General features: G+C 48.3%; 1 protein-coding gene across 3 annotated transcripts in view; it reads left to right on the forward strand.

The window, feature by feature from the left end:
* LOC123029941 (semaphorin-3F-like) overlaps positions 1-20,726 on the forward strand; it is a 29,668-nt gene that overhangs the window by 2,454 nt on the left and 6,488 nt on the right. For 2 of the 3 annotated variants that reach the window (XM_044443395.1, XM_044443396.1), the window contains exons 3-15: positions 8,710-8,870; positions 9,534-9,596; positions 10,381-10,500; positions 10,866-10,959; positions 11,947-12,066; positions 12,923-13,062; positions 14,866-14,980; positions 16,182-16,251; positions 16,368-16,512; positions 16,762-16,984; positions 19,199-19,287; positions 19,389-19,430; positions 19,719-19,876. In XM_044443395.1, coding sequence (XP_044299330.1) covers positions 8,710-8,870; positions 9,534-9,596; positions 10,381-10,500; positions 10,866-10,959; positions 11,947-12,066; positions 12,923-13,062; positions 14,866-14,980; positions 16,182-16,251; positions 16,368-16,512; positions 16,762-16,984; positions 19,199-19,287; positions 19,389-19,430; positions 19,719-19,876 — 1,540 coding nt within the window. Of the gene's footprint in view, positions 1-8,709; positions 8,871-9,533; positions 9,597-10,380; positions 10,501-10,865; positions 10,960-11,946; positions 12,067-12,922; positions 13,063-14,865; positions 14,981-16,181; positions 16,252-16,367; positions 16,513-16,761; positions 16,985-19,198; positions 19,288-19,388; positions 19,431-19,718; positions 19,877-20,726 lie in introns of those variants that run through there. The other variant, XM_044443397.1, reaches the window with a different exon arrangement.

Raw genomic sequence — 20,726 nt, forward strand, 5'->3', positions numbered from 1 at the left:
TGGATTCATGGAAACAGTGCAGTGTTGGTTCAAGGGTGGTGCTCAGCAGAAAACTGTTTGGATGATGGATATGTGTTTTATTTTTCTTTCAAAAACCACATCAGTATAAAACTTCTATTTTCTTAAATTTCAATATCCACATGAGTAGAATACTTTTATTTGTCAAGACAAAAGATCACCTGCCTAAAAAATGGAGGCATGTTTTTGAGAACCCTAGAATTGTTTTGTTTCACCTGATAAAGAGATCTTAGAGATCTCAAAGGCTTGCACATTTGGGCCACTTGTTTGTTGACCTAATAAAGATATTACATTAATACGGATTTCTGACATTTTACTTATAGCTAACATGGTTATCTTAGCTTCCTATTTTTATTTGTACTTTCATATCTACCACTGTCAGACAGACAACGATGATACAGTGTCTCATGGCGGCATACTAGAATAAAAGATAAACATAAATGCAAAACAGCTTATAATTAGGGTTAAACTTCAATGAAAGAAATCTCCGTTGTTCAGTTGTATGAGTTTCAATATGGTTGGGTTGGATAATGATACATGCATCTGTTTGTGTATGAGTAAAGCTTTTGTTCTGAAGCAAGAAAATCCTTTTCTCTGTGGGTTGGATCCTCTCATGGAAACTGCATTTGTCCATCTTCCTCCCTACAGATCCCTGGGTCACTTTCAGGGTTCACTTTCAGAGGTCTGTAGGGGCTGTTTTAGAGAGGAGGAAAGTCTGCTTCTGCTATTCTAGTTGTACACCCCTAAATCTCCTTGCAAACTTCTATGCCTTTTTGGTTGTAAATACCAGTGCCACTGCAAGCACCCTTCCCAAGCAGAAACACCCCTTTCAAAGCAACCTGCAGAGTGATGTGTTTACATTAAGAGCAATCAACAATTTTAAAAACGGTTTTCAGATTGTCTAATTAGAGATATCTGTCAATCAGACCAATTTCCTAACATTGCTACCCAGCTAATAATGTATTATTTCTTTAAGTGGAGAGGAAGCATCATCAGAGCAAAATATTCACACATCCTACTAGTGTTTGAGATCACTGTTATTATCCCTAGAATGGATGTGTGTGTTGGTCAAGCAGTGGACAGTAAGCAGTAATGTGAAAGATAGGAGCAAATTTACTGGTGGTGATTTTATTCATGTGGCAGGCAAGGTCTTTGAACAGTGTGTGTGTGTGTGTGTGCGCACACACGTGCAATGGTTTCACAAATGTATTACAGGACATTTCCAATTAGTGCCTAAGGCTTGGAATGGAAGGTTTCCTTATCACCTTACTGGGTGATGTTGGATGAGTTCCTTTCTCTCAGCCTAACACAGAGTTGCATCCACTATCAGTTTCACTTAAGTCACATTTAGTTTCACTTAAATCACATTCATTTCAGTGGGTCTCCTTTTAGTAGGAGTAGGACTAACCTTGGATACAACTTTCTACCTCACAGGACCATTGTGAGGATTGGCTGTGATAACTGCCCCCCCATACCTCCTTAGAGGAAAGGTGAAATCTAAATCTGATATGTATCCACAGTGATACCTTGGCTCACGAACTTAATCCGTTCCAGGACTCTGGTTGTGACCCAAACTGGTCATGAGCCAAGTCAGATTTCCCCCATAAGTTTCAGTGTAAATAAGGTTAATCCATTCTGAAACCATTTTTTAAATCAGAAAAATGTGAAGCAAAGTGACAACAACAAAGATTGCAGCCATCTCTCCCCCTCCCCCTGAGCACAAGCGCGGCCATCTCCCCGCCACCCCAGCATGACCAAGATCGCGCCTGTCATCCCTGCACATGCCTGTCATCCCTGCAGGCACCGTCATCCTGGCACACTGGGGGGTGGGGGGAGAGACGGGTGTGATCATGAGCGCACTGGGGGTGGGGAGATGGCCGAGATTGCGCCTGTCTTTCCTGCAGGAGCACGCCTGTGATCACACACACGTCCCCCCCCCCCGAGTGGGGAGATGGCCACGATCGCAGTTCTGTTCATGCAGGGAAGATGTGCGTGATCATGGGTGCGCTGCTGCAGGAAAGATGGGTGCAGCACAGCACAGCCACGGAGGAGATGGCCAAGATTGCGCTCGTCTTTCCTGCAGGAGCACGCCTCTGATCAGGCACTCCTTCCCTGCACAAAAGCAACTGGATCGTGGCCATCTCCCCACTCGGGGGTGCGGGGGGAGATGGCTGCGATCTTGGTCGCCACCCAATTTGGAGTTCGCGACCCAAGTCAAAATTTTAATGAAATTTTTGTTTGTGACCCAATTTGTTCGTGAACCAAGGCGTTTGTGAGCCAAGGTACCACTGTATCTGTAAGTGGAGAAGGGAATGTGGGTGTCTTTTCAGTGTATGGGTGAGGTACTTAAGTTGCCATTCAGCTATGTCAATGCAAGCAAATATGCTCCAAAACCAAAAGTTAGATGTTCCAGAAAATATGTACAATTCATCTGCACAAGATAATATATGAAGACCACCAACTGGACTGGAAGAATGGCTATGTTGGAATCAGACCAACAGTCTGTTTTATTCCTCAAAATGCTGTCTACCAACCAAATGGCCCTAAAGAGAATCATAAACACGGAGGGATGGCAGAATCCTTCCTAAACCGTTAAGTCCTCAAATGCAGTAGTCAGAGAGATACCATTACTAAATATGGTGGCTGCATGGTCATTTGTTATGGCCAGCAGAGCTGGTTCCAAATGGCCATCTAATTGTTTATTTTAAAGTAACTGGCTCCATTGGTACCCATGCCAATACATTGCAATGGGTTTTGTAAGCTAAACTGGATAGAGGAAATAAGTATGTAGCTTCATTTTGGCAGCTGACTATGCATGTGTGTAAATCTCTGGAGAAATTTCTCCTTTTTGCACGCTAGTGGAAGCCCATGTATATGGATGCAGGTTGCGGCTAGCACCTACCAAGCCCATCTCAGAACAGACATAATCACATGTACGTGCACATGAAGGCCATTCAGATGTTGGTGCTCAGGGAAACAGATTTTCCCAGTGATTGTCAGTGTAGTGTGGTGGTTAAGTGTTGGACTGGGGACTTTGGAGCTCTGGCTTCTAGTCCCCACTTGGCCATGAAGCTCATTGGCTAACCTTGGGCCAGACACTCCCTCTCAGTCTAGCCAACTTCACAGGGTTGTTGTTCTGAGACTAAAATGAAGTGGAGGACTGTTCCTCACAAAAGAAAAAAAAGGAAGATATAACATAATACAATAGACTCTCAACTATCCACCTCGCGACTATCTGGCCTCTGTACCATCTGGCCTAGTTAAAAAATATCAATGAACAGTAAAATAAGTTTAAATAATTCTTGTAAGAATTAAGCCTACGTTTTACGTTAATGTTTTATTTTAAAAGTGTATGTATTCATACTGTACAGTGTACATGATTTTATGTTTCCTGCAATTAGACATTATAAAATTTGTCTTAAAATGTGTACAATATTTTTATCCTTGGACTTACTTTTTCTGTAATAAATTTTTAAAACGTACAGTACATAACAAACATTTATAAAGTAGTGGCCTGTACTAAGAGGTCCGAAAATATGAATAAGAGCAGGTTTTGGTATAAAAAGGGTGTTTTTAATGGTATGGGTGGGGTAGGAAGTAAGCATTGATAGAACTCCGGCCTATCCAGCTTTTTTGTTATCCGGCCTGCCCTTCTGCCACATTAGGCTGGATAGTTGGGAGTCTACTGTGCCAGTATGAATAATTGTTGCCCAGTCACTATAAGCACGCTTTGAATGTGCAGGACAACATGCATAACTGCTCGCAACCAGTACGCACAGGCCCAAGTCAACTTGTGTGCATCTCGGTCCTACACATCCACTTGTGGCAGTGTGCATGCCGCATGTGGTGCGGCTGTATTCTAAATAGTCACGACTGTGCACGGGGAGAAACTACAAAAAGGCAGGATGGTTGCCCGAAGTGTTCCTACTGCAGAAAGTGCCTCTATACAGACGTGTGTGTGCTTCAGCCCTAGAGACACATCATTCCAGTGTCTGTGGGTCCCTCTGCCTCCCCTGCTTCTTTTCCAGCTCTTCCCCCCACCCCCAGTATATCTCCTGTGACCTTGCTGGGTTCCCCCTGCACTCTCTGTTCTCGGGGATTCCGGGATCTGGTTACTTGCCAGCCACAGGGGGAAAGGATTTCCCAGAAGGGCTTAAAATACCCAGCATGCCATTCAGAGAAGGGGTTGGGACACACTTGGACGGATTCCCCTTTCCAGAGCACATGGTGGGGAATGGGAAGAGAGAGAGCTTGGAGAGGAGGGGACAAGGGAGATGGTTGAATTGCTGGGGTGTGCATGTCATTGCACTCATTACAGACACCCTCCCCACTGTGCTCATGGCAGCCACTTTCCCCTCCTTTTCCTCAGTGAAAGCAATTAAAGTGTGCCTGTGTGTACATGCATTTGTCCATGTGTCCAAGAGAGAGAGGGGGGGAGAGAGATCCTTGGCGAAAGGACAATTCATTCCTTTGGCAGCAGCAGTCTGGCTATAAAAGGCAAAGCCCTGGACATCACTGTGGCATGTGTGCACACACATGCACACACTCACATGTGTGTTTGCTGGGGTTTGTGTACACATCGCAGGACCACATGTGAGATGTTGCGTATATGGCCAGGACTGGAACCTCAGGAGCAGGGATGAGGAAGGAGCATTCCTTGAGTCTTGCACAGAGTTTGGCCAGCTTATGTTTTAGGCAGGCAGGGATTGTAAGTTAAGCATGGTGGGGCATTAATCCTTGGAAGCAGTGCGGGGAGAAGCGTGTCTTTCAGGTGGTCCTTGTGCCCTGCTACCTGTTGCTCACTGCAGAGTGGATTGCACCGTGGGCTAGGCTGGTTGGAGTGCATACCTGCACTGGGTGAGCCATGTTCCAGGTGGCTCTTCCAGAGGTCTTTCACTTTACAGAGTCAGGGTGCAGCCTAGCTTGTTCTGAGGCCTCTGGGACATGGAACAAAGCATTTTGTTACATAAAACAGACATCTAGAGTTGAATAGCAAAGGAAAAAAGCCATTTAGCAGGACATCCCAGGTTTGGATCTTACTGACTTGCTAGAGAAGCTTTAGTTGGCATGCACTGGGGTGTGGGGAGGAATGGCAAAATGTTGGAGGGCAGAGCTAGATGGGTCAAGAGGTCCTCCCCCAACAAGCTCTCTTGCTGCCCGTTGGTATGGAGGAGGGCATCCTATCCCCAGCGCTGAAGTAAGCTAATTTGATTGCTAGCCAGGCCAGTTTCTGACTATAGAATGGGATTAGAGGAAGGATGGACTGATGTTGTTTTCTTCTCCACCTTGCCTTTGTCGCAATCAGCAAAATAACTTGGGCTGGCTTGTTTCCTCATCTGCAGTATAGGAGAAATACTAATGCTGACCTACCTTACAGGGTTGTTGTAAGGATTTCAATGAGATACTTGCAAACATTTGAAGAATGCTATTCCAAGGATCCAGCTATCTCCAGATGTAATTGGGCTTCTATTTCTTATAACTCCCATCAACCCCAACCAGGCTGCCCTGTGGTCATGAATACTGGGAGCATTAAGCCAACAATACCTGGGTTCCCCAGCCCCTGCATGATACTAATGCCTCCATATCTGCATTATCCCCCACCATCATTAGAATCAGTCATCATCACTGCTGCTGCAAAGTTGCACTTTGGGTTTTGGAAGTATTTAAACCTTTCAGAATGGCTGGCTAGTATTATTACAGATGGTGGGACAAGGACTGAGAGACTGGCCACCCAGTGTGGCAAAGGTGAAATTTAAACCCGGGATGCCTCCAGGCAGCTTTTAAAGGCAAAGAAGAAGTAACAAAGAGATCTGCAGGGAGCAAATTTTACTGTGAGGGGATGTGGCCGCCAGTGCTAGATTCCAGGGACACAGCTCCTGTCTGTGTAGCTGCAGTCTGCTAAAGTTCATGGCCTTTAAAGAGGATATCAATCTCTGTTGTAGTTCATGCCCAGTGAAGTTTTTAATACTTTGTCTATGAGGTATGCATGCTGAATGGATGTGCACTTCAGGGAATCTTTCAGTACACACCTGATTCAATAATTTAATGTAAGGCACATCATATGAATACATTGCATATACATTGCATCAGCCTTCACTGCATGTAGAGTAGACCCAATGAAATTAATGGGACTTAAGTTACTCAAAACTGACTTAAGCCACACTGTTTTCAGTGGGTCTTCCCTAAGAATGGATCTGCCTAGAATGTTCCTGGCCTCCTCCAACTTGTACAGGTGAGGAACAGTTTTCACTTTGCCCTGTATTGGTAGGGACAACATCCAGAACACCATCTGTCCATCTTCACAGGAGAGTGAGGCACACAGATAGGAGGGTGAGGGTTTTGTGCGACTCTGAGCATTCCATTTGCTTACAAGTTTATATTCCTCGACAACCATCTCCTTGTTTACTCAGCAACAAAACATCCCTGTTTGGTCCTGGGAAATTCCAGATTTATCCGATGTAAATCTCACGGGCAGATTGTTTCTCCAAAAGAGCAAGTGATCTTGGGGCCTATTGAGACACCTCTGAAGATCACTGATGATACGGCACCCAGGATATTTCTCTTTCCAAAGGAATCAAACAGGGAAGTTTTATCTTCTTCACCGGCCACCCAACCCTGCATGTGTCATCACAGACAGTGTGCTATTGATGATGACTGGAGGGGCAGGAGGGTTGCCGGGGAACCAGGTGTACAGAGCTGAGTCACTGGAACCTTTTGCCTCGCAGGGTCACTGACCTCCCCTGCCACGCCCACCCCTCGGACTGTCCTGTTTCCTTTGAGCTCAGTGGCAGTCCTCAAAGTAGCTGAGGGTGGGGTGGGGACATGACTTTGTAAAGTGTTTCTGCTGGAATCTAAAGTATTTAGGAGTGGTTTATTCCTGAGTTGGAAATTAGGACCCAGTAGCTTTACAAAAGACCTGCTCCTGGTAGAAATGAAAACTGCTGGAACTCGTTTTTTGACATGGGTAAACACAGCTGCCTGCTTCTTGGGACTTTCCTTTGGGATGTGCCTCTGGAGGTCTTCACAACCAAGCAGAGAACTTACAACTATGCCACTGGGTGAGGGGAGGATGCTTTGCAGAAGCTCAGCCTTCAGGGACTTGATATTTTCTCACTGTTCGTAATGTCTGACAATCCAGGGTTGCGTTGGTTGTGCATACATTCCAGAAAGAGGTTGACGCCATGGATGATAAACAATGTTATATAATGGTCTTTGTATGTCAGGTCTGGGTAGTATGCATGACAACATCCCATCACTGGGCATCTTGCCATTGGACTGCCTGCCATTTATAGGGCAGTGGGATTGCTCCCACCTGCCATGTGGTAATGCTTGAACATTCCATCAGGTTTTCTGGGTACTGTCCCCAACTTTCAGAACAGGGTATGCATGTCAGCTGGATTGAAGCAGCGGCAAGAGGTCTGCTGGCCAGAAACTCTGGCCTTCTGTTCTTGGATTTACTGTTTGTGTGTTTTTTAATTGGATCTTAATTCCTCATCCATCCACTTCCCTCCTGACCGCCCCCCACCTGTCCCTCTTTGAGCTCCCCGGAAATCTTTTAGGCTTCAGCCCACTTGTCCTGAGGGATTAGACCAATTTCTGTCCCTGGGCTCTGAATCTTTGCCCAGACTTGGCTGCAGGGGCTAACAGGGACTGGCTGACGTCCTCTGGCCAAGTCCCCAAGGTCATCACAGGTGGGAAGCTCGCCACCCTGCTCTCTGATCTGTGCCTGTGGAATGCTGCTGGGGGGATTGCTGGAGGCTTTAGGCTCTTTGCTGTACCAACCGCCAGTGCCCCCCCAACCCACGTCAGCTCTGCCTTAGCCACTTCATGGGACCAAAATACCCACTGAGCTAGCGCAGCTTAGCTCAGCCTGGGCCAGGCCAGCCATCACATAGATTAATGTCCTCCAGTTGCTGCCATTTCAGTGCAAAAGAGTGGGGAAGGAGGCAAGGAAGAAGCAGGACTAGGACCTTGAGGTCTGAACCTTCATTTGGGAAAGGACAGACAGAGGGTCATTGGCTGAGATCAGAGCTTGGGTGGTCTCGTGTCCTGCTTTTCTGAGGATAGTCCTACTTGTGAAGGGCTGCCAAAGGACAGACTTCTAATGGAAGGCATCCTCTATTTCAGGGGCATGCAGCCTCTGGGCACATGTGGATATCTTCAAAACTGTACTGGGCCCAAACATACTATGGCTGTTGTGAGAGGCATGGCTAGTCACAAAAAACAAGTAACATGCCTTCAAACATTCATGGGGCATTAAGGTGGCAGCAGCTGGAAATTCCCGTTTCAATTTGAACTGATCCCAGGTGAAAAAGTTAGGCACCAAGTGGGCACCAAGTAAAGTGACCTGGGGCTACATAAGTGCCCACAGGCACCACATTGCCTATGCCTGTTCTATTTGAAGGGCTATCCAGACCAGCTTAGACATAAGAAACCCTAAGGGAAACCTGGGCTTTTGGCACACAAGTCAACCAGTCACTGGCAAGGTGTGCTATATTGCTATTGAAATTATACCAGTGCCTCCTAGATGTGCATCTATATGTGTAAATTAGCATGTGAAAGTTTGTACAAATCTTTGCTGTCTCATGCAGGACAATGTGTAGTTGGCCACTCTAGCAGGGGATGTGTTGGCCTTGAAAGCAGGAGCTTGTGGGGTTGCTGTCTTGACTCGTAGGTCCTCTTTCTGTCCAGAACTGCTGGAGACACGCACTGCCCGACCCTTCAGCTTTGCATTCAACACAAGTGATTATCGAATCCTCTTGGTGGACCAAGACCAGGAACGACTTTATCTTGGGGCACGAGACTTCCTGGTGGCCTTGGACCTTCACAACATCAACAAGGAGCCACTCATTGTAAGCCTGGGGAAGAGTTTTGCAGGGATGAAAGAAGCTCCATCATGTCTCGTTCTCAGCTATGGCTAGTCAGGTGTTCCTGGGAAGCCATGTGCTTGGTTGGTGGGCAGGCACTTAGGATAAAACAAAAAGGACTATGGGATAGTTATTGCAGGCGGGGAGAGAGAAATGTGACAGAGGAGATGGGTACCCAAGATTCTTTGATTCCAGCCCAGACTTCAGAAGGGTCCAAACCAAGTAACTGCAAATCTTGAGAAAGCTAAAGAAGGTGGAGGAGGGCAGGGCTGGCATTAAGTGTAGGCATGATTGGGCAGCTGCCAAAGGCCCACGCATTCCAACAGGGGCCCACTGACAAGAGCCCCGAAAGTTGCTCCTCCTCTCTACCCAAGCAACCTGCTTGCTCACCTGCCTCCCACTCTGGCCAAGACAGCAGTGGCTTTGAGAAGAAAGGGCAGTAAATGCCTTTGCTAACTTGCCAGCTGGCTCTCTGCTTGTCAAGCAAGCAAGGGATGAGAAAGAGTTGGAGAGGAGAGCAAGAGCAGAAGATGACAGTGGTGGTGAGAAAGTAGGCTCACCAAGGGAAAGGAGCCCCTTGAGAGTTGTCCAGAACTTGAAGTACCACCAGCACTTCAAAGCCGTCCTCTTACCTCTCCCTCCCTCCAGATCCATTGGCCTGCACTACCAAGCCACCAGAACGAGTGTCGTTTGGCTGGAAAAGGACAGAGGGTGAGTGGTAGTTGCCTGTGCAGTCATGCGCTTTTCTAATTCTGGGAGTCACTCTGTAGCCCACAGGGGTCTGTTGTTTTGTTTTAGTCTCAAATGTCCAAATCCCTGTGAACTGGAGGGGTAGTTTCTCAAATGGCACTAGGTACCATTGCGAGCAGCCCCTTGATCCATCCAACTCTGGGGTTTTCATGTCTCCCTGTGTCACCTTTATGCTGTCCCTTGACTTTATGTAGCTTTGACTTTGAGCTCTTGTGTTTAGGATGGGACATTCACATACAAAGAGTTCCTCTCTGAGGCTCCTGCGTAATGGAGTTTGGTTTCTTTTACAGAACTAACCATTCCTGTACGTGTCTGGGGGTGATCTGGAGCAATGACATTGAACTGCTTTCACTTCCAGGGCCATATTCCACTTTGGAGCATCCCATGAGGAAGCATTCCAGTGGTGGATGTAGCTACAGACAAAAGGGGTGGTTCCAAAAGACCAGTATATGCTGGTTTAAAGCTCGTTTTGCCCATAACTAAGCCATCAGAAGGGTATTTCAACTTTTAGAGCGGGGGAGAGAATGCACAAAAGCTGGAAGACTGCCAAATGTTTGGCAATCAAAAGAAGGGTGTACAGCTATCTGGGGTCCCCTGGAGGGCCTGACTGGCCACAGGTTGGCTAGATTTGCTCCCTGAGCCTGAGGTTCTCTTTCGCTGGCCTGGAGAGACACAGAAGTTGTGCTAACTCCTGGCTGGCCATAGGAAGTCTCCAGTTCCTGCCTATTTCCTTCCTATCCTCTAGGGTGAATGTTTCAACTACATACGGCTTATGGAACCATGGAACCGCACTCACCTGTATGCGTGTGGAACAGGGGCCTACCACCCAGTTTGTGCCCTCATCAACCGTGGCTGGCGCTCTGAAGTAAGCAAAAGAACTGTGTCACTTCCAGCTGGAAGCGGTACCTCAGTAGCAGAATGTGTGGCTTGCATGTGGAAGGTCTCTGGCATCTCTAGGCAGGGCTGGGAAAAATCCGAGTCCAAAAGCCTAAACTGCCCTGCTACTGATGTTGGCGATACGGAGGTAGGTGTGGGAAGTGTGGAGCTCAGTATAAGGCCGTGTGGGGTGAAGTCCGGCCAGGAGCTGCCTCAGAATAAGGCCACTTCTTATGCTCCTAGGAGGAAGGGTCAGAAAAGGAATGTAGACTGAGGTTCTAGATGACCTGAGTTCAAGGTAGGCTTCCATCCTCATGTTCATTTGCTCTCTTGTCCCCTTTTGCCCCTGTGAAGGAGTACCTCTTCCGCATGGTGCCTCGTTCGCTGGAGCCAGGAAAGGGCAAGTGCCCTTATGACCCACAGCAGCACAGCACGGCCGTGCTTGTCAGTAAGTACCCTTGAGCAAGTGGGTGCACTTGTTGCTGCTTATAATTACTTATAAAGTAATGGGACCTCTTCCATAATTGAACTGAACTGTAGGTGGGTGTGACCCATTTGTCAGTGCACATAGGACCAAATGCTGTCTAATGGAGTCAGAGGCCATGCCAGCATTCAATGTTATTTGTGGCTACTCTGCCTGATTCCCTCCGCTCTGTCTCATATGCACTTGGCATTCTGCATCAGCTGGAGGGTTGGTTGGTACTAAAGAGCTGACTGGTGATAAACACAGAGTTGGGGAGGTTGCTACAGGAGCAGCAGATATAAGGAGCCATAGCTTAGTTGCCGAGCACATGCTTTGGATGTATCAAATCCCATCTAGTGTTTCCAGGGAAAAGGAGCACAAGTGGCAGGACTGCCAAACACACTTGCCTGATGTCCTGTAGAACTGTGGCCAACTTGGGTAGACAAAGCCTGCAGGGAACAAAGGTCTAAGGCAAGAATGGGGGTAAGGTAAATCTCTAGATGTTTTGGACTTCAACTCCCAGCATTCCTGACCATTGATCCTGCTGGCAGAGGCTTAAGGATGTGGGTGTCCAAAACTTTTGGAGGTCTACCTTCTGTCCACCCCTGTATTCGGCTCTCAAAAGTCCAGATGTTTCACCTATTAATGGCTCCCCTTTCTTCAGAGTTGTACTGGTTATACATATACATAGCCAGTGTGGTGTAGTGGTGAAGAGCATGGGAATGGGACTCAGACGATCTGGGTTCTAGTCCCCGCTCAGCCATGGAGCCCAATGTGAGACTTTGGGCCAGTCACAGACTCTCAGCCCAACCCACCTCACAGGGGATAAGATGGAGGAGGAGATGTAAGCTGCCTTGAGCCCTTTGTAGGAAAAAGGCAGGATATAAATCAAATAAATAAATAAACAAACAAACAAACATGCGAATGTGAGCTTGTATCTGTGATGGATTCCCTTCTCCCTCTCCTGCCTAGATAACACACTGTATGCTGGAGTGCACGTGGATTTCATGGGCACTGATGCAGCTCTCTTCCGTACCATGGGGCCTCGCCCAGCTGTGCGCACTGAGCAACACGATTCCCGCTGGCTCTATGGTATGTGTTTGAGCACCAGCTAAAGTCAGCAGGGGGTAGCATGGGAAAGCTGTTGGCAACTGCTAAGCTTCCAGCATAGGTGATCTCCTGTGACATGAGTGCTGCATGTGGTCCGGAAAGTGGCACTGTGGAGCCAGGGCTGGCGCCATGGTTGGGCACCTGCCAAGCACAAAAGGTCCACTGCCAAAAGGCCCCTGGACATGCTTCTCCTCTTTGCTATTGCAACCTGCTTGCTCTCCTGCCTCAGAAGTGTTGAGGAAGAGGCTCAGGAGCAGGAGATGTCCCTGCCACGAGCCAGTGCAGACGTGGTAGCCACAATGAGGAGGGGGAGGAGGAGCAAGAGCAGTGAGAGGGTGGGCTCCTGGAGGGAGGGGCCCCTCAGGGGCTCCCCAGGACCTGGAGCTGGCACTGTGTGTTGCCCCTGGACAAGAGCCTGCTAGGTTAGGGACCTGGGTATGGCATGGAGCCAGTGGCTTCGGCCCAGCCCCCCTCTCCCGTGTGGCATGGCTGTCTGCTCGCCAGCCCATTCGCCTAGAGGCAAAACTACTCCAAAGCACTAGCGTCAGCAGGGGGGCATTTGTATCATGCACGCACGCGGGGCTGGGGGACTCCATCGCAGCTTTCCCCAGACTAGTGCCCCTGGGTCGTTCAAACAACAGCTTCCATCACCCCGATTGTGGGGCATGGTGGGAATGCAGTCCGAAACAGGTCGGGGAAGGTACACTATTGTATACTTGGTGCTTGGGCTGTTGTGGCAGGCTTGCCCAAAAAGTTTGGCAGCTGCCAGGCTGATGTGTTTGCTAACGCTGCCTAGTGACAAGCAAGAGTAACTGCGTTTCCCCCCCCTCTCTGCCAGACCCTGTTTTCCTCCAGGCTCACGTCATTCCAGACAGTTCCCACCACAACGACGACAAACTCTACTTCTTTTTCCGTGAGAAAGCGCTTGAGGGTGCCGTGGGGCCTGCTGTGCTCTCTCGGGTGGGACGGGTTTGCCTGGTGAGCGGTGCTGATAGTGGGCTCCACACGGTCAGCTCTTTTGCCTGAGGCATGGGGCACCAGGCTGTGTGTATTTTTGTCTTTTAGGGTTTTTTGCTGGTGATGGCTCTTATTTTTCCTTCGGCCTTTTGCTGCAGAGTTGTCATTGTGCTTGGAGATCCTAAAGAGCCTCCAGATCGGGTGTCAGATGTAAGAGCCAGAAAGCGCAGTGCTACGCTTTCAGAGGCAGCATCTCAGATGCTGGTCCTGGGTCGAAACAGGGCAGAGAATGGGGTTTGCTGCTTTGCCTGCAAACCTCCCAGAGGCATATGGCTGGCCTGTGAGCAACAGCTCTCCTTACAGTTGTGCTGCTTCCTCTTATTGCAAGACCAGTGCATGAGTGCCAACAGGATTGTAGCTAAAAACAGAATCACGGAGAAGCCAGGAAAAGATTTTGGTATACTTGGGAGGGCCCCAAGGTTTGCAGAAATGCAAACAACCTACATGGAGAAGTCTAAGGGGTAACACAGCAGCCCAAAGTTAACAGAACATGTTCATACAGAATGCAGAAAGTTAGGGGAATGGGGAATGCAATCCATTATCCTTGATCAGGGTGTGTGGCCAGCTGGCCAGCTGACTGGAACCCTGAACAAGGGCATTCCATGCATTTATACCAGTGTGGTCTCTCTCAATCTGTCCCACAAAGTAGGCTCCTCCCTCTGCCTGCATTCGTACAAGCAGACAGAGGTACAAGCACGTAAACCATGCATGGGTCTTGCACCTGTTGTGGGGCACTTATATACTGTAGTGTACATATGGCACAGGTAGGTAGCCTAGGTATACCATATATGATATGTTTGCATAGCCATTCTGCTTTTCATGGTGCACACCCTCTGAGAAGACCTCTTGCAAAAGCCCCTCTGAAATGAATCAGGCTTGGGACAAGAAGCCCAAAGTTCCCTTCCCTTCCTTGCAGCATTTGCAGGAGAACAGACTGATGGATTGTGCTGTATAAATATTTTACATTTCCCTGACAAGTGAAAGCATGGTCTGTGCAATCCTGTGATGTGGTAACAGAGCAACCAACACTTTCTGAGCAGCAGGGAATTCTTGGGAGTGTGGAATGTTGCGCAAGCCTGACACCAGTCGGAGAGTTGGAGAGGGACTGAAAGGATTAGGCAGAATGGAGATTTCCAAAAGTTTTGGACTTGGGTTCCCAGTATTCTGACTATTGGCCATGCAGGCAGAGACTTCTGGAAACTGAAGCCCTAAAGACCCAAAGATCTACTTCTGCCTATCACTGCTCTATGGCATAATGATTTATCCAGGCCTGGCCCAGTGGCACATATTTCAGGAAGCCCACAAAGTTTTAGCCATTTCTGAGATGGGAGTAAGGAGGTCTTTCCTGGTTCCCTGTTGTCCTAACAAAGCCCCTGTTTGCGTAGTTGATTGCTGAGTTGGAAAAAAGATTTGGAGTAGAGAACTTTAATGCAGTCTGATATTGAACTAAAGATTCTCATTGCTCTTGTCAGGTCTCCAGTACTAGGGACTTTATTTGGCTTCCTTTGCTCCTCTCTGGAATTCCAGAGCTAAAACTGTCCAGTGATTCTCTGTCCCCCGCACACCCTACAATTTAATTTATGTGATGTTTGCTACTTCCTATGCAAATGCTATTGCTAGGGAAGAGACATACCCACACCCCCCAGTACAAGCCCAAGTCTTCTTCACCTTGCAGTCCAAAGGTGGCTGCGTCTCTCTGTTCTTGGGGTCTGTGCCTGTATGTATGGGGTCTGTTGTACTAGTGAAACACCTTGCCCTTTTCAGAATGATGATGGAGGACAGCGCTCCTTGGTGAACAAGTGGACAACGTTTCTTAAAGCTCGTCTTGTTTGCTCTGTGATCGGCGAGGATGGCGTGGAGACTTTCTTCGATGAGCTGCGTGAGTCCTGGTTTTGGAGGGGGATTTTGTTTTGGGAGTGCAGGAATTATTTATGCTGACTGCATTTGTGGATTAGTGATAAGCATTCAGATCTGTACTGGTGGAAATACACCCGGGGATTAAAAGGTAAAAAAGGTAAAGATTCCCCCTTGACGTGAAGTCCAGTCATGCCTGACTCTAGAGGGCGGTGCTCATCTCCGTTTCCTAGCGGAGGGAGCCAGCGTTTGTCCGCAGACAGTCTCCGTGGTCAGCATGACTAAACACCGAAGTGCACGGAACGCTGTTACCTGCCCACCGAAGTGGTACCTTTTTATCTACTTGCATTTGCATGCTTTCGAACTGCAAGGTTGGCAGGAGCTGGGACGGAGCAACCGGCAACCTTTCGATCAACCAGCACAGCAGCACAGCAGTTTAAACCACTGCGCCACCTGCAGTCCCACCCAGGGATTAGGGGTGGCAAATTAATTCTGTCCCAAGCTCTGGAATTTTTTTTAGCTAAAATAATTTAAAAGCTGGGGCAGAGCATAACTTTGGAAATGCCATGGTTCCTCCCACTTTGGTTTGTTGTGGCCTTTCCAAAAGACCCTTGTCAAAATGCCTTTAACTCTGAGCAAGAGACTGTTGAGTTTCAAGTTAATCAACAGGTTTAATTCTATCACCAGAAGATAATGCATTTTTATCACAGTACATGTGTTAATTGGTTTACTTAGAGCCAGGATGTTTATGTTACTAGCAACAACTGCACTGTGAATAACCACTGCTAATCAGGTGGTTGTCACTTTTTGCATTCTTCTGATCCCACTGCTGACAATTCTTGCCTCTTTCCCTGACCCTATGTGCTGAATGTAAACCTAAAGTCCTCCATAATACTCCATGCATCTGATAAAGTGTGCTGTAGTTCATGAAAGCTTGTGCTAGTCTTTAAGGTGCCATGAATTTCTTTTTTGCTGCACTAGGCTAACACGAGTACCCTCTAGAAATTTATTCTAGGTGGTGCAGGATTCCATTTCAGAGCCATTTGGCAGGAACCAGTGTATTTCAGTCATTATTCACTATGACTCATTTTGGTATGTCCCTTTAAAGCAAGCACTGAAGCTGTTGGGAGACGGGGTTACCAGGGGCCAGACAAAAGGTAGCTTGGGCTTGCTTGGCACACAAGCCTTCCCTCAAGATCCTTGGTCTTTTTGCCCTTTTCTCCCAGGTGATGTTTTCCTGCTGCCGACTCAGGATGAGAAGCACCCTCTGCTCTATGGAGTGTTCTCCACATTGGGGTGAGCAAACACTCCAAGTAAGGGGTGGCTAGATTTGTTGGCAAGGCTTCTTAGCCTGTGCAGCTGGCCTCAGACCTAACTGCCTCCCCTCCCTGCATCTCTGTCTCTTCCACAAGGTCAGTATTTCGTGGCTCTGCAGTCTGTGTTTACTCCATGGCTGACATCCGCACGGTCTTCAACGGGCCCTTTGCCCATAAGGAGGGGCACAACTACCAGTGGGGCCCATATATGGGACGGGTGCCCTACCCTCGCCCAGGAGCTGTGAGTCGCCTACATCACTCACTGCTGTGATGTTCCCCTCCCCTTATGATGCCTGTATTTAATTTCCTCATCCCTCATGTCCCATTTCCTTCGCTCCGTGAGATTCTTCCTTAAGTTAATTTCCCTGGCTTACAGTGACTTGTACATCTGCTTTACCTTCTGGGGAAAGCAGATAAGAAGCAGAGGTCGGAGCCCTGAGATTTTTCCCAGATTCTAAACCCTACTTCCTACTCTCCACTTTTTCTCCAGTGCCCAGGAGGAACGTTCACCCCAGGGCTTCGATCCACACGCGAGTTTTCTGATGAGCTGGTAACCTTTGTGCGTGCTCACCCTCTGATGTACAACGCCATTTACCCCCTGCAGCGCCGCCCCCTGCTGGTGAGGACCAACGTACCCTACAGCTTCACCACACTGGCTGTTGACTTGGTGGATGCTGTGGATGGGCGCTATGAGGTGCTCTTTCTCGGCACAGGTACGCTCAGAGATGTGATTTTCAGCTCCAGCAGGGCCCTACTGAGTGATCAGGTGCTGGTGTGCACAGCTTCTGGTTGCGGAGGCAGGACAGGGCCCTCCAGCTTCTAACTCCATCAGTCAGAATGGTAGAAAACTCATCCAAACTGCCTCTGGCTCTTTCTGGCTTTGAGATGCGTGTCACTACCAAGGCTAATGGGTACCTCAAGGATATGTTAAATGTGACTGAATTCCAACTTAGATGTCAATCTCTTTCCTTAATGCTGATGAGGGAAGACTGGGAAAGCAGAAGTGTGTGCACAGCACCATGTCAAGAACATAGGCAGCTGCCCTTTGATGGAGTCGGGTCCCTCTAGGTCAGTGGTGCCAATGCTGATGCACAGGAGCACGCCAGGATTTCAGGCAGGAGTTCTTCCAGACCCTCCAGAGAGGTCAGGGATTGAACTGAGGCCTTTTTACCTGCAAAGTATGTGCCTGGCCACTGGTCTATGCTTCTTCCCCAGTATTTCCCCCATTGTAAATGTGTACTTCTATACTTGGGTATCCCCAGTTCAGGCTTCCTTTGCTTGGTACCCTCCGGATGTTTTAGACAACTCCCATCAGCCCAGGCCTACGTTGTCAATGATCAAGAATGCTGGGAGTTGTACTCCAGAACATCTGGAGGATGCCAGGTTGGGGGCAGCTGTCCCCACCCCTATTCATTTCCAAGAAGAGTCTTATTTTATGCCCTGAATATGAAACTTCTCTACAGATGCTGTCCCACTTTGGCTGCAACGGTTCAGGTGCCAGCATGAGTGAAGAGCTGTGCAGAGCTCTAATCCTTAAAGTCTGAATGTCTTTTCAGATTTCTCCAGAAGTAACACACCTCATCTTAGTATTTATTTCCCTCTTTTGCCTAAAATCAAGAGGCATTGCACAAACTAAAATTAGGCTTTGCTCATGACTTTGTAGTCTCTAACAAGGCTGAAGAATCTGCAGCCTTCCAGATGGTGCAGGATTCCAGTCCCCATCAGCCCCAGGCTACAGAGCTAATTGTTGGAGGTGATGGGAATTGTTGCCCAACAGCATCCAGAGAACCATGGTCCTCCAGTTTTGGGCTATGAACTTAGTTCTCCAATCGTGGGGTCCAGCCTACCAGGCAGTACTCCCTTGGATGTTAGGGTGAAATGAACAGAAGCTGTGCAAGAGCACAACTCTGTCCTAAGCAAGACTTCTACCAGAAGACTTCCCTGTGCATTGTGCCCATAAATGGTGGGCAGGAGGGACATACCTGTCTGCCTCCCACTTTGCCACCTATACAAACTGCAGCCTAAAGGCAGTCATCATCTTTCATGGAAGGGCCGTCATAATTCTGTACAAGATGGCCTCAATGCTGCAGGTACTTTTGTAGATGTCAATGCTCAGGTTGTGCAAAGCCAGGGCAGTCACTTGGCCAATGGTGCAACCAAGGAGTCCCACATCATGGCTGCCACCAGCCTGCCAGTTGCAGTGTCAGAGTCCTACAGCTGGATGGAGGCTCCCTCACAGCAGACTTAGTACATCTAAGTAGGAGCATGCAGAGATGTTCCTCAAACAAGGGAAAGGGTGTAAGCTGCCTTGGTTCTTTGCAAAGAAAAGGGTGGGATATACATTTAATAAACAAGTGAATGGTATCATGCCTGTGGTCTTGATCTCAAGGGCCCCAGTCTGAGGCTTATATATGATTATTTTATATGCTACCTTCATCCAGCCAAATGGCTCCTGAGATAGTGCACAAGCAGATAAGCATACATGCAGTAAGTAACTTGTTCCTCAGCAACTTCCATGGGAGAGCAAACAGAAGAAAAGCAGTAAAGCCAGAACAGAGCAAACTATTACAACTCAGCATTTTATAAATGGGAGAATAAAAGTCTTTGCCTGGCACCAAGAGAGCAATATATGCACCTGTCGAGCATATATATTGTGTGTGTGTGGGGGAATTCCATAGGTAGGGAGCCATCTTCAGAGGTCCTTGCCTCTTTTTGCTGCCCTCTCATCTTGGACAAAGGGGAAGCTCAGAGAGGGGAGGCTCGCTTAATGTTCTGAGCAGGTAAGCAACTTGATGAGGGAACCAGTGTTCCTACTGGTGCCTGGCCAATGACCAGCAACCAGGGTAGCCTTTAGATGTTCGACTAGCACGCCCTTCACTGTTTGTGGTGGGGGTGCTCTGGTTAATCGGTGGCTCTCCTTCCTTCAGACCAGGGCACAGTGCAGAAGGTGATAGTGCTGCCAAAGGAGCACGGAGCCTTGGAAGAACTGACCCTGGAGGAAGTTGAGGTGTTCCGGGTGAGTGAACAGACGGCTCCAGCTTGTCTCCCTTTTATTACTGCCATAACCCCGTCTATCTCTGCCCTTCTCAAGTTTTGCTTCCCCCCTTTGCCTTGCAGACTCCAGCTCCTGTAAAGACACTGTGGATATCCTCAAAACGGGTAAGTAGCTGGCTGCTGATGTCCACCTAGCCAAGGTGCAAAGTAGAGCGCTAGCCTGTTGTGTCACTGTCAGAAGTGGGGTTGCAAAAGGCCTTTCTGTCCAAGTGCTGTGGCCCAACCCCCCCCCCCCCCGGCTATGGGACAGGGAGAGTTCACACTCCTTGCATGGGGCTGAAAAGCAGGCTTCCTGGGTTCTGTTCACCAGAGGCAAAAGGGTCTGGGAAGACCAGGTGAGTCAAGGCAGCGTGTTGGGTTCCCTTAGTCACCCCGTCCTCACTCCCTTTGCAGCAACAGCTGTACATATCCTCTGACGTGGGTGTTTCCCAGCTGAGCCTGCACAGATGCCGGGAGTACGGGGAAGCTTGTGCTGACTGCTGCCTGGCCCGCGACCCCTACTGTGCTTGGGATGGGCAACGTTGCACTCGCTACAGCCACACAGCCAAAAGGTATGGCCCAGCGGGTGCGGTGGGGGGGCACTTCAGGGAAGGCTAGCTCTTTGCCCCACTGAGAAGGCCAGCACTGCCATTGGCATGGCTGGGTGGCACGTGGAGGGCATTTAAAATGTAAGACCAGCCCTGCTGGATCAAATCAAGCACCTATTTAAAAATTTTAACTTAATTTTTAATTCTCACCACTTTTCTCTATTATATTTTATTGTTTTTATATTATGTTGTATACTGCTGAGAGAGCTTTGGCTACAGGTGGTATAGAAATGAAACATGTTATATTAAGAACACCCTGTTTGCACAGTGTCCAACCAACCACCTCTGGGAAACCTACAGACAAGACATGAGCACAGTGTGACATCCTTCTATCATGCAATGCTGCACCTGGTACCTGAACAGCATGTTGCCTCTGCTGCTATGTTTGTGAACTGCATAATTCAACTCTGCACTGTGTGTGCAGATATTTTGGTTTGTCTGTCCATTCCATAAAGTTCTGTCCTTTGAGGGTTGTTTTACTGCTTCTGGAGGCATCTGTGAGATGAAGTGTGTGGTAGATACTATCTAAACTCCCTGGACTGGGTGTTGTTACTTGCTCCACCCCCAGATGAGGCTGGGTGTCAGCTTTCAAGGACAGTTTTCTCTTTGCTTCCTGGCTCCTACTACAGAAGTGGTATCGCTTGAGTGGCCCTGGAAATCACTATCTTGCCTTGGGATAGAAGGTCGCCCCATGGAAACATGCCTCTGCAGAAACTGAAAACAACTTTGTTCAAACGTGTTTAAAAGCTGCCTTGGAGGCCTAAACTGTGGAAAGGCGGGACAATGGTCAATCTGTGCAGGTTTCCTTATTGGT

The sequence above is a fragment of the Varanus komodoensis genome, unplaced genomic scaffold (genome assembly GCF_004798865.1).
Source record: "Varanus komodoensis strain SLA01 unplaced genomic scaffold, ASM479886v1 scaffold42, whole genome shotgun sequence".
Lineage (NCBI taxonomy): Eukaryota > Metazoa > Chordata > Lepidosauria > Squamata > Varanidae > Varanus > Varanus komodoensis.